The 10402-nt window shown below is 40.7% G+C and overlaps 1 protein-coding gene across 1 annotated transcript; it reads right to left on the bottom strand.

Annotated features, from left to right (window-relative positions):
* Window positions 1–622: 622 nt before the first annotated feature.
* LOC124692202 (cyclic nucleotide-gated ion channel 1-like) lies at window positions 623–10100 on the bottom strand. The gene is made up of 8 exons (XM_047225525.1): window positions 9970–10100; window positions 9157–9292; window positions 8416–8947; window positions 7496–7708; window positions 6418–6695; window positions 6181–6292; window positions 2106–2342; window positions 623–1609 (listed from the first exon to the last, which is right to left on the bottom strand). Exons 2-8 carry the CDS (start codon window positions 9183–9185, stop codon window positions 911–913), a joined length of 2100 nt encoding a protein of 699 aa, XP_047081481.1. The 5' UTR covers window positions 9186–9292; window positions 9970–10100; the 3' UTR covers window positions 623–910.
* Window positions 10101–10402: the final 302 nt, after the last annotated feature.

The following is a 10402-nucleotide window of genomic DNA, read 5'->3' on the forward strand; positions in this document are numbered from 1 at the left end:
AAAAGAAAAGATAGACAAAAAAGTTCAGGAGACATATATGCCCAGTTCTTCCTTTGGATGAAGACTCGTGTGTGAGAGATGGACACTTGGGGTGGAAAAGCGGGAAGAGGAAAGGTGGACAGCGATGCCCTCTTGAAAATGGCGGGTTGGAGAAATCAAACATACAATGGGCAGAGAGATGCTTCAGACGATGGCCTCGACTTTTTATTCTCTCGCTGGCCAGCATGAGGTTAACCCTTTACTGCAGCCTCCCTAGAGCAACACTTCCGTTAGTTTTTTCAAAGTCTCCTTAAAAGGCAGAGTTCAAAGCTTCAAAGGCAGCATATATGCGAGAACTGTAAGATCCCTGTACCTTTATTTGCAAAGGCATTCTCACTTAAAGGATCACGTTTGAGCAATTTCTCTCCCAACTTATTTCCGAACGAGCATCTTCACCAAGACAACCAATCTCACCCCAATGTCAAAAAACAGACCAAAGGCCTTTTTTCTCCCCCAGCAGATTATCTATCTCATACATTTTTTTTTAGGGTGCCACATCATACTCCCACTTTTGACCCCTTCCGTAGTTCCATACAAGAATGTATGCTGTCGTATCATCTTGCAGGGTTTGAGGACGAATAAATGATCATTCACATTTACACAAATTCCCATTTCCTGAATACTATGTGGTACGAATGCAGTGTGGAATGCTTATAATAGATGCATCCCGTTTTTCCGTATACAAAGATAGCACATGTACAGACAACAAAAAAAAACAATTACACGTTGAATTATACATCAAATAAACCACAAAGCTTTAAACCAAGTGATATCTATGTACAACATCCAATCATAAATCTGAGTCAACTGGTGAGTTGTGGTGCAGGAGCAAACTTTTACCAGTTGGACCGTGACTGTCTTCTTAGAAAAATTACTCTCCTTCAGCAAAAAAGTTGGGTTCTGCCGGCTTCTGTAGCAGCCTTGCAGGCACTCTTTCCTGCAAACGAGCCTTTCGGGTGGCGTTACGCCGTAGGATCCGCATCATGTTGCCAGCAAAACGCGAGGCATACAGTGCCGCGCCAAGACTGAGCTTGGTGGAGTCGTCGCTTACGATCGCTGCTTGCAACCTCTTCTCCTTCTCAAACAAAGCATCTTCCAACTTCTTTCTGCAATATCTGTGCCAAGCTGCCTGTATGAAACAAGCGGCCCAGGTTCTCCATTGTTGTGAGTAGAACCTAAAAGTGTGCTGGAGTTGTTTGCTATGGAGTTTCCTGAACTGAGTGGCCACAAACTTCAAGTCATCGGCCCTCAGAACAAAGGCTTCCACTTCAGACAACGTCTTCACTGTCCTGGTTGAGCTCGGAAGATTCGAAACTGCAGCGGGGTCAAGAGCCCAAGTGAGGAGCTCTTCACCGCAGAAGTCTCCCCCTTTCAGAACATTGGAGTTGAAGAAACCGCTCTGCCCACCATTTGTTGTCGTACTCTCCAAATATCCTCTCATGACGAATAGCATTTCATTCACCGGGTCTCCTTCTCGAATTATGCAGCTGTCTTCAGTGTACAGCATGGGCTTTAGACGATCACACATCGCATCCAGGAGCTGCTCGTCCATGTTTTCAAACATAGGAACCTGCAAACAGTGGAAAAGGGCTAAGCCGAGAGACCTAACTAACTGTCAAACCTGGAGCTTTCACTGTGTGATTTAAAAACCTCACTAATTCTACTGCATATGCAACAGGTGGACATAGGTGTCAAGAATATCCAATTTTCCGCATATGATTTGATACAGTTTGTACAGCTGAGCATGTAGAGCTCAGCACTGGAAATGGGAATACTGGAACCATGCCACTGCAAAGTTTCGAAAAATACTGTTGGATGTGAGTATGAGTGGGTCCAGGTCTCACATCACATGACACTGATACATCTGGTGGCATTTCTCAAAAATGGAAAGTTTGCATTGGTATGGTTCTGTATATTTCCATTGGGATGGTGAGTGTGTGTGTGTGTGACTCCCGACAATAAATGTAATACTGGATATGGATAATCAAGCTATAATAAAATACAGTAGAACCATGTAAGAATATAGTATGAGATTTCCCTAAAAATGAAAAGATGTGAGAACATACCTTCTTGAGAAGTGATAGACAAAGATGTCGTTTTATCTCTCTCCTAAGATCCTTGGGAAGATTCATAAGAAGGCCCTCTTCATCAACTCCTCTTGTTTCTTGCCACCTGTATTGTTCGTGACGCAGTATTCGCTCCTTGAGGTTCTCAGGAAGTAGGCGATGTGCCATCCATTGTTCCGTGTCGCGCCTTTTCACTCTCATTTCTTCTATACGCACAGAGGCTGATTGTAAATAGGTCTACAAAATCGAAAGAAGGAATTAGGACTTGTTGAAATACTTGTTTCTGGTAAATATATACTGTAATTAAAATACTAGTTCCTGGTTACACTTTTAAAATGTACTTATGTCTTTACATATATAATAACAAATACACACTGGACAAATAATCAGGAGCCACTCTAAAGTGAAATCAGAAATGATGATACATAAGAAAGAGAACAGATCAGTTATAACTTGTTGGTTGCCGAATCTCATATTACTGTTATACCATGTTTTTCTGAGAATAATCAAGTTGCTACAGTACCAGTTCTTGTTAACCGCTATCATGATTATGGTGTCTACTGTAAAGGCTACTAGTCTAGACTCTTGCTAGAGGGCTTGGACTTATGTCTGGTACTCGAATATAACACTGATATATGGTACTTGAAGAATTTCGAAGTTGATGCAAAATGTGTGTTCTGCGGCGGACAGATGGTAGAGGATGGCTTTATATCATATTTATGAATGCACCATTCAGTATTAAGTGCTGAAATTCAATTAATATCTCCTGGAGCTGCAGGTTAGATATCTTTGGTATGTCAGCTTTGGCCCATTGTAAAGCTTGGGACAAAAAAAACTCTTCTTCAAGGAGCTAGGTACCTTGGAATCAACATTTGGATACACAGAAGTAACTATAGCTTTATGAAAAACCCTCCAAACAGTCAAAGGTGTTAAAGATTGATGTTCTGTGTCTACTGTCTAGGACATGGTCAATGCAGTTCAGATTCGGATATCACATAATTGTGATTTTTTTTCAATGCATAGCATGCATGAAATGAATTAGTATTACTTAGTTTCATGCACCGTGTTCATCCAAAAGTCCGAACTGATGGAGAAGGGTGGGCAATATTCAAAACTACTCAGTGGGATCGATGTAGGCCGCAACTATTCTTTTTAATAGTGTGTTGGCCAGGTCTTAAACTCGACACCTCTTGGCTATAATACCATATACTCCCTCCGATCCATATTAGTTGATCCAATTTTATCTAGATTCGTATGTACTTAGTTAAGTTTCTAGACTACATACATGCGTATGTAGACAAAGTGGAGTCAACTAATTTGAATCGGAGGGAGTATTAAATTGCGTGCATCAGCCAGTTCATCCAAAAGTCCGAACTGATGGAGAAGGATGAGCAATATATTTCAACAAGTATAAGCTAGACATAGTCATTAGATCATTATGGAGAATACAGTGTTGCATAGTGTATTGACACAAAATATGCTAAATCTGGGGGTGCACATTAACGAAGCTGGGTAGCAAATCCTGACTCTATAATAATCAAAAACTAGCATCATCGTGAACCTGGTAATGGTCACGCCTATGCCAATGACACGTCAACTCTTCATAGCTGATGCTACAGAAGTACGAAATAGCCTATGGAGCTAGCTGTTTCAGGCAAATGGTACCACCACTGCATGCATTTAAAAAGAGTTTATTTTGGATCCATGTTAGCAAGATTAGCAGAACGTATTTAACAAAGGCCTTTCCAGATAATAACTAATCGATGGATAGTAAAACAAACTGGCAGATTCAGACAAGAACAACAGCAAGATATAAATTATTATTTTCTATGGAAAATATTGCTCAAAGTACCACTCGATCATCTAACTTCCATGGATTTGGATAAAGAAAAATAGAAAATCATTATGTTCACCTAGTATTTATCAATTACCATACTGAGAGCTTTATGGATGAAAAATCAAAGCTCTCCACTACAGTTTCATTTCACATTTGTTGAAGCATTTGACTAAAATCAAATGAATATAGGTGTTGTTACTCCATGTCTCTTACACCACCTAAACGAACTTCATATACTTCTTTATTACTTAGGTATACTCATCTACTAACTCTAAGACATGGTAACGCAATCTACATAAAAAAATTGCAAGAGTGTTATGTAAATTCATTAAAAACCTTCATATTTGTGCATAGAAAGGAATGTCTAAACAGTATGCACACTACATTACCACATTTCAGTACTCCCTCCATTCACGTAAACAAGGCCTAAAAAGATCCGTGCGACGATTAAGAACCACACAGCGAGATTACTTTCCAAACCTGCCCCTCATAAATCTGTAACTTCCTCCTAAATTCTCTGCCTTCCTCTCGTAGCCGCAGCAAATTCCATAATTAACTGCCACGACCCACAACCCTCGTTACTCGCTGCCATTAATTCTGCTTGTGTTGTTGAAGCCTAGGCCGCATGTAAAGCCAATTAGCGCTGTGCCCAGATTTACACATAAGAGGAAATACGTCCTACATTAGATTGTGGTGTGCTTTTAGCATGCCAGAGAAAGGCACAATTTTGCACTTATTACTTCATATTTATCTATATCTCTTATAAAGCAAAACTCCACTAGAGATTATTTAAGTTGTCTATCTTCACATGCAGCATATCCACATCATCACTTAACCACAACCATCGGATTCGCATGTCCAACCGTCCATCCTGTTGTACCATAGTGGCAGTGCTCAGGCAAACAAAACATAATAACTTTCTTTACTTTTTACTGAAGAGCGCAAGATTTAATTCGATGCAGGCATATGAAGGGGTTAAGTCCCCGGCTATTTGTATTCTTCTCCAGTTTCAGTCTGTTGCTTGCCTTCTTCCAATTCACCTGTCTAATCTTTTGTTTTCCCTCCCATCTTATCATCTCAACCTCAACACTTCAACCCATTGTGATTCGTTCTATTTTCATCGGCTTCAGTACCTGTAGCTCTTTGACTTGCCGATTCGTTCACATGGCAGGGGCACCCGCCTCCGGCGCCCATGAATGATCCATGTCCGTCCACCGGTTTTGGGACAGTCAAAGCTGCAACAGCAATTCGAATGGGACCTGAACAAAATGCTAATACTCGAGTGACCGGGTGAGTAACATCTTCTTCTCTCCTGTTTTCTGTATAGTAAGGGGTTCCAAAAACATCAACATGCATGTCATCCACTAGGTGCCGTTGAAGCAATCTGTGGTTCCATCTGCTGCTGTTCCCTCTTCCAATTTCTTGCTTCTCTCTGTACAACTTCAGTAGGTGCATGTAGAAAAATGCATCCACGAAAGGCAGAGAGATACCCTTTTCTCATTCTTTTTCTGTTTTCTGTTAGAGGGATGCCTGAGAGATGTTCGCCTGAATGGCTCTACTAAGCAAGTAAGCAAGAAATTTTCAGAGGTTTTTTACTCAATTCATCTAATGTCTGGATCGACTACAAGGAAACATTTAATTTGGTGTACTGTGGGTGCATACAAAGGGGATCAGTTTTCAGCTTCTTTTATTACATATGGCTTTGTTATCCACCATCAAGTTTGATGCCACAACACTTCCTCAGGGGTGTTTTCTTGCTACTGGCTGTGGCCATACTGGTGCTCTTTGAGCCATATTTATCTGGTCATGAGAGCAACCAGTAAATATTTTCCCAAGGCCAACAATGATGTATGCGTTTCCTCATTTGCCTGGTAGGATTTTATTTTCCATCCCCTGTAAATTAATAATGTTTTCTTTGCTCTTTCAGTTGAATGTCAATATCATGTAAAATATATGTTGGCTTTGCATCAATTTTCTCTGTTTCCTTCCCAAGGTTTACACAGAGTATAACTTCAAAGGTGCATTTTCATTCATGTTTTATTCCATTGTTTACCAAATCCACTATATAATACAATTGATAATTTTGGATTTATTTAGTTGTCATCAAGACCCATATGTGCCAGTAAAATCACGGAGCAACGCGTGGGTATTAATCTAGTTGCAGTAATGAATTAATACAACTTACTCCAACAATAGACGTAATACATAATAAAGCTGGCATCCATGTTAAAGACTTACCTGCACATTACCAATAAGGAGTGCGAATAAGACTAAACCCGATATCGAGACAAAAACAGCAAACAAATTCTCCCATATGTAAGTGCTTGTTTTCAGATTTTGACCAAGAGAGCTGCAGTAGGTAAATCAATACATAAATACAATATCTAACTCAATTCAACATTCCTTGGTGGAACACAAACTGAAAACTGATAACAAGAAAACTGTGTGTGGTTGTTGGGGGAGGGGTGGGCTAACCTTAGACTTTGCAGACCCCACCAAAAGCAGTAGAAAAATTTCTCAAAGAAACTCGTTGACTGTGACACAGTTGTAAGAGCCGGTAGGTAAATTCCAAATATTGGGTCTATATCGGCGTCACCGTTTATCGCACAAACATCTGCTAAAAAATTATTCTCTCCAGCTTTGGTACTCCCACAATATAAAGATGCAAAACCATGGCCTCTCTTATTACATTCATCTCTCCAACAGGTGTCTTCTCTCTTAATGGAAAGAAGGTACCAACCAGCTCCAAATACCTGCAAGCAGTTACCACATCAGTTAGAAATATCTTGAGTATGGCTAATATGTGTATTGACAGTAGCATACAGGCTGGTCTAAAATCACAAAGTTCTCAGGTATGACATTTCTAAGTGAACAAGTACTTGCTTTTGGATAATATGCTCAGCATCAGATCGAATATTCAAGGTTTAAATAGAAAAGGGTGATTCATGCAAGCAGCTTTCTTTTAGAATACACTTGCTAACATTTAAAAAATATATAGTTTAGGTATCTTACACGATGCAAAGTTTTGGGCACGTTTGCTCCTTCAAAAAGAAAATTACATGAAGAAATCAAGTGGCAATCAAGGATTGATTTGCACATAGTATTAAATGTTACCATCATTCTCCCAATACACATGGGCTTATGATTTGCAAAGTGATGTGTCTCACTGACAATTTCATGTCTGTGCTATGAATACGTGCTACAGTATGTTCTAGAAAACATTGTCCATGTGCTTTGTGAGCGCACAGCCAAGAGAAGTCAAAGCTAACAAAAAGAATCTAATGATCATGAATCTAGGATGAACTTTTTTATATACAATCTCCCAAATGCACCTATTATTTTTAGCTGTGTTGATGTGGGCTCAAAACTGAAGTTCATTCAAGAACTTTCTTTCAAGAACGCGAAGAATAAATATAATGCAAAAAAACTAGATACAACAGACTCCAGTTAGCATGGATTCAGAACGCGAAGATGTTAATTCACTTTAGAGAAGGAAAAAAAAGCAATAATTTAACTATCATTCTTCTTACTAGGTAACGAGTAGAGAACTTACATGACTAGCGAGCATATAAATTAAAAGGTTAAAAGCAGCACCAGCCCATGCTGTCTCTGTAATTATACCAGCCGACCTCGTGATTTGAAGGTAGAGTGGTATTATTCGGACTAGTCGAGGCACATATTGACATGTAACTATAATCATCAATACATCCTTTGCCTTCATAACCTCTGAACCTTGGAGATTGGGGAGCACTATCAATACAAATACCTGGTTATGAAAATGATGTGGTCATTTAAAGCTTTATGACAAAAGAGATTCATACATAGGACTTTTTTCACATTGTTCCACTCAAAATTAAAAATGACACATTTAATTATTCAATTTTATAGGTTAAAGTATGATCTTTTTCACATTGTTCCACTCAAAATAAAAAATGGCACATTTAATTATTCAATTTTATAGGTTAAAGTATGTGCCCTTGTTGGCATGCCTTGAATGTGCCTCAGAGCTTCAAACATACCAAATTACCAAGCAACTGAACTGTTAGTCAGCATGCTAATTATGGAATGCCCCCACTTAACATTCGCCTGGTCAATCCAACTTATCAGCACTTAACAATTCTGTGCATAGCTGCACTAAACCTCTCATTGTTGGGTCAGTAAAGCTTTGATTCCCCAGTGCTGCAATTCATTACATGGATGTTCCATATGTAAATGCGCTCCGCGCCATTAAGTCCAACAAATTAATAAAAGTATCCTAATTTAGCTAAGAGCAACAGTTTACTACTGCCTTCTTCGTAATTTTGCATGAGCAACCTAGTACAAAATTGCATGCATACAATGAGTTTTAATGGATCCCAACAAAATTATCAGAATTACTTCCTCAGTTCCATATTAGTTGTCGCTGGTTTAGTAAACACATCATGCTATATACTTGCACTCTTGCAGGTTAATACGGAATGACATATGAAGTACCTGAGGGAGGGGTAGGACAGCTAGAAAATCAATCACGAAATATGTTGACAGATACCGCTTTGCTATCGCAAATGTGTCTTCAATCAAGACACCTCGACCAAATACTCTGGAAGAGGGAGCAACAAATCCTGTTTTGAACTGGAATATCATATGCAGCAAATAGAAGATATCTGTGAAAAATCGCAGGATACTTGCTACCCTTGCCAACTTCTTATCCAGATACAGGCAGTTTTTGTCACCATCAATCAAAGGGATATAGAAGAATAATGGGTCCACAGAAACGGCAATAAGACATGATATCACAAATATCTTGTTCCATCTTTGCAAAAATGGCCCTTGAGGATCAAGAACTCTTGCTTTGGCCTTCTTTTCCTCTGGAGTTGATCTGTTCAGGTTTTCGGAATGCGAAACGTTCCCAAAGAATGACAAGGCTCCTAGAGTCTTATCCTTTAGTGAGTCAAATGCATTATGTCTTTCTTCTGAAATTACCCTCTCTGAACTGACAGAATACTCTGACCTCCAGTCCTGAAATCTGGAAAAACATGACAGCTAAGACAAGTCAGAATACTGTTCTTTTTTTTTTGCAACTACTTATAGCACTACCTTTGGAGATTTATAGATCTTATAAAAAAAACTTTGGAAACTATCGAATATGAACTTCCTCTAAACCATAATGAAGCTGACGTAGGTTTTTCTTTAAAGCAACAAAGTATTTAGTCCATGGAGAGGGCAGAAACTAACTTCACATATCTCTCCTCTCCGAAAGCCATGGAGCCTTGCTACCACCAGCGGAGGAAAAACAGGGCCTTGGCAGCTATGGATCAAATGTTCAAGTCCAGCATTCTTCCTTAATCACATCCGGAAATGAGCAAGAAACCTAGGAAGGCACAGAAAGAAAACTCGTGAATACTCGATAACATAGCAAGTAGCCAAGTACAATGAACTGGACAAAATTCTGAAGGCAGAAGATACAACTAAGAATTCAACGCAAGACTGTGTGTAACCCATGAAAATCCAATCTTTCAATCTTTTTTTTTAGATTACAGGGATCAGCATCCCCGGTTTCATTGATTAGATCGACGACACCTGAGCCAATCGTTCAATCTGCAATCTGAGCAGCGTGTTTTTTCAATCTAGGGAATGGACAGCTTGCTGTGAGTAGAAACACGTATTCATTCCTCAGCTTGTAGCAAGAGGGCCAGACGCAAAAGCACGGAACGACGCGACGACGGGAACAGTTCCCAATTCCTAAGCAAGAGAGCAGTCCCTCCACATAACCACTAGCTCCCTCCAGAGCAGCGGCTCAACGACGACAAGGTCGCATCGCGGGAGATGGTGAAATTGGCTGGAACAAGATCGTGACTCGCCCCCAGCCGAGAAAGAGCATCGCACGGGCACGGGCAGCTACAGAGGGAGATCACGGGTCCTGCGAGACGGCACGTCGGGCGCGGGAATGGATCTGAGCTAACGGCGAGCAGAGAGAGCGGATCGGAGCAGCTGTGCTGCGGCGGAAGGCTGCAGGGGACGACGCGGTAGCAGCAGCAGAGGGCTTACCCGAACGGCCGGTCCGAGTTGGGTAATCGTCGCCGGCCAGGGAGGGAGGGGGGCGAGGTGGTAGTGGAGGGGGCTAGTGGGATGGACAGACGGAGGCGGAGGAGACGGCGGCGTGTCAAGGGCGGTTTTCCTGTCGTGCCGGCTTCCGCTGCACGATGACGGCCGATGGGGAAGGTGGACTCCGGCTCGACCAGACCGAGAAGCCGGCGAGGGGACGAATGAGTCAAGGCTGTCTCTCACGAGTCACGACAGCCCGGTAATCCGAAAGGACCTTTCGGATTTCACAATCACACAGGTGAAAACCGTTTTAAATCGGTTAGTAGAAGATATGGTAAGAAATATTTTATTTTTTAAAATATACTCCGTATATGATCTTTTCGTAATATCTATGTCCTCCATGTTCAGTTGGCACATTAGTTTAGTTATATTCTTG

Source organism: Lolium rigidum, chromosome 2, assembly GCF_022539505.1.
Source record: "Lolium rigidum isolate FL_2022 chromosome 2, APGP_CSIRO_Lrig_0.1, whole genome shotgun sequence".
In the NCBI taxonomy this organism is placed as follows: domain Eukaryota; kingdom Viridiplantae; phylum Streptophyta; class Magnoliopsida; order Poales; family Poaceae; genus Lolium; species Lolium rigidum.